At 50.1% G+C, this 2,849-nt stretch overlaps 1 protein-coding gene across 1 annotated transcript; it reads right to left on the reverse strand.

Annotated features, from left to right (window-relative positions):
• Positions 1-249: 249 nt before the first annotated feature.
• LOC117842587 (expansin-B11) lies at positions 250-1,857 on the reverse strand. The gene is made up of 3 exons (XM_034723067.2): positions 1,446-1,857; positions 1,204-1,316; positions 250-1,090 (listed from the first exon to the last, which is right to left on the reverse strand). Exons 1-3 carry the CDS (start codon positions 1,765-1,767, stop codon positions 572-574), a joined length of 954 nt encoding a protein of 317 aa, XP_034578958.1. The 5' UTR covers positions 1,768-1,857; the 3' UTR covers positions 250-571.
• Between the last annotated feature and the right edge of the window lie 992 nt (positions 1,858-2,849).

The following is a 2,849-nucleotide window of genomic DNA, read 5'->3' on the forward strand; positions in this document are numbered from 1 at the left end:
CAGATTGCAATTGTCGCGTCACATTTCAGAAGATCTGCTTAGTGAAGTGAATACTTACCTTGACGTTGACGTTGTTGATATCAGGGGATGTCTAAATTTTAAAGTGATTGGTTTTTCGTACCTTTTTTTTTTACTTCTTTCAACAATTGGATCCAACAACAAACAATCAAATAGTATTGTTGCAACTTCAAGCCATATATTTGGTTGTAGTCTTAGGTAACTGAGAGTGAGCAATCTCTTCACACACGATTGAAACTTACCAAGGCAGTAATTCATTTCTTTGAATCCTGAAAGTACAAAATTCAAAAGACACAACTTGATCCATGGCATGCAACGTTAGTCGCAGCTCAAGCTTCTCCCTTTCCTTCACAACACGACGGTGACCAAGTAAGAAAATAAAATTACAGGCACGATTCACACATCACTAGGGGAATGCAGAGACCGTGGAGGGAGGGAAGAACACCGTTCCCTTCTTCAACCTCCTCCTCTTTCCACACCGCCTCTTGCGAAACCCGGACGCACATTTCTCACCATGCACTGCTCACCATTGGCAGCGGAACAATTCAGGGAATTAGGGGTAGTTGGCCAAGGACCGGTAAGTCACCCCGGGCTTCCACCCGGCGGGGATGGCGTTGTTGACGACGAGCACCCTGCCGGAGTCGGAGGTGAGCCGGAGCCCGAACGGCGCGTTGAGCCTCTTTCCGTTGTTGAGCATCCACATGGCGCCCCAGTTGTGCGCCATGGACGTCCAGGCGCCGCTGCCGGCCTCCATCAGGTCGACGGCGTTGAGGTCGCCGTCGTCGTCCTCGAACTCCACCAGCACGTTGAAGTAGAAGGGGTTGGCGCCCTGGTCCACCTTGAAGGCGATGTTCACGCCGGGGTACTTGCACTGCACCCTCCTGTACTGGATCCTCAGCACGCCGCCGGCGCGGAGCTTGTCGGCCATGCCGGGCCTCGCCATGGCGCCCATGGCCGTGCCGCTCATGTCGAAGTGGGCGACCTCGCCGGGGAACAGGTCGCCGGGGGACCTGTCGGTGATCACGATGGTCACCGGCTGGCCGGAGCACGCCGCGTTGGTCGTGCATTTCACCTGCACGTTTTTACCATCCAGTCAGTACCTGCCGACAACCCTGCGATAATTGAGATATACGACGGCAGTTCAGTGGTAGGCCGCGTGACCACCACACGAGCATGCATGCTGACCTCATAGCAGGCGCCGCAGCCCTCGCCGTCCCTGTACAGCGGCGTGCTACCGGCGGCGATCATCGACGAGAACGGCTGCTTCCCGACGGCGGTCTGGTAGCCGCACGCGCCGCCTGCAATATTCACAATGTCAGCGACATCGGTCAGTGCATCGGCACAATAACAACCGTACGTGGAATGCACGGTACACACTACGGCGTCGACATGACAGGCATGGACACAAGCAAGCGCGTGGCGCTAACCTTCGCCGCCGTCGCCATTGGGGGCACCGTAGTACGTCGCGCCGGCGCCGGACAGCCAGCCGCCGGAACCGTACACGGTGGACGGCGACGAGGGGATAGCGGTGTAGTTCCGGTGGGGTTTGGCTGCGGGCGCCGGCTTGTGGCCGCTGACCTTGACGGCCGGCGCCGGCTTGTGGGTGACCTTGGCTACCGGCGCCGGCCTGTGGCTGACCGCCTTCGTCTTCGGCTTCGCCTTGCTGAGCTTGCGGGTGCAATCAATGGGGCTCACTACAAGTGAGAGCAAGACCACAGCTGCCAACAGCACTGTGCAAAGCTTGGCCATTGCTGCTGCTGCTGCTTCTCGTTCTTCCAAGCTTACCACTTGGAATGTTCAGCTAGCTAGCTCGATTATTCTTGGGTGAGCTGGAACAGTGGGCACGAGTGGGGTATTTATAGGAAGAGAGGTCACTTTGGAGGGGCCGACGATGCGCAACAATTTTGGGGACGACTCTACCGGTCGATTGAATTATTGTGGAGAACGTGACAAGTTGGTGTGTTCCCGGAAAAAAGTCCAAGCCAACCATTTCTTTAATTTGTATGAGTACCTAGCGCTGTGAGCTAAAATCATGTGTAAATGGCCAGTTTGTGAGTTCAATTGGGCAAATGGCCTCTAAGGAGTAAGGAAATGCAAATGGAAAACACGTGTAGAGAAATTTAATCTGCAAGTGTGTACTGTCGGTATGCGAGAAAGGTGTTCCAATAGTTAGGGCTCAAAGCTAGTATATTGTACGATGAGTTGCATACTATGGAGTATGGACATGCGTAGCATACATGATGCCCAAGAGATGCTACACCTAGTCATCTGCTACGCATAGTAGCTGAAAATTTATATTGCATGTTTTAAATCATTAATTTACTCTCTTTGGTCCTAAATGTTTTTTCACCATTGATTTTTTATTACAACGTGTGACCTAGATACTAGTATAGCCAAAATCATGTAAAAATCGATTGTGAAGTGAAGGTTGGAAATGGTCTTTAAAATGAACAATCATATGCATTTCTTCCATATTAGGGTTTACCTAGATAACTTTCCTAGGAATATAATATCTTGAACTCCAACAAGAAACTTTTTCTTTACAAACACGATACAGATACTTGATGATCAAACACATGCGCCTGATAGTACTATAGGCATTTTGTTGAAATTTGTGGTTTTGCCACACCATATAAAGAGAAGTTCATCGGAAAATCACCTCGGTTGCTATAACAAATAAACATATGAGAGCATTGTTGAAATCAGAGCCATTTACAGTTAATTTCAAATATTAAATAAAACATGACATAAACGATAGCCATAACAGGAGCATGAAACTTTGTGTCTATAGCAACAAACATAAAACATGCAATGGAAACTATGGAACACAA

The sequence above is a fragment of the Setaria viridis genome, chromosome 2 (genome assembly GCF_005286985.2).
Source record: "Setaria viridis chromosome 2, Setaria_viridis_v4.0, whole genome shotgun sequence".
Taxonomy (NCBI): domain Eukaryota; kingdom Viridiplantae; phylum Streptophyta; class Magnoliopsida; order Poales; family Poaceae; genus Setaria; species Setaria viridis.

Excerpts from the sequence above, each read along its gene's own strand:
- LOC117842587 (XM_034723067.2), bottom strand. The coding sequence starts at position 1,767 with ATGGCCAAGCTTTGCACAGTGCTGTTGGCAGCTGTGGTCTTGCTCTCA. Across the intron at positions 1,317-1,445 it reads CAATGGCGACGGCGGCGAAG|GCGGCGCGTGCGGCTACCAG; the intron begins GTTAGCGCCACG and ends TGAATATTGCAG. Across the intron at positions 1,091-1,203 it reads GCTGCGGCGCCTGCTATGAG|GTGAAATGCACGACCAACGC; the intron begins GTCAGCATGCAT and ends AAAAACGTGCAG.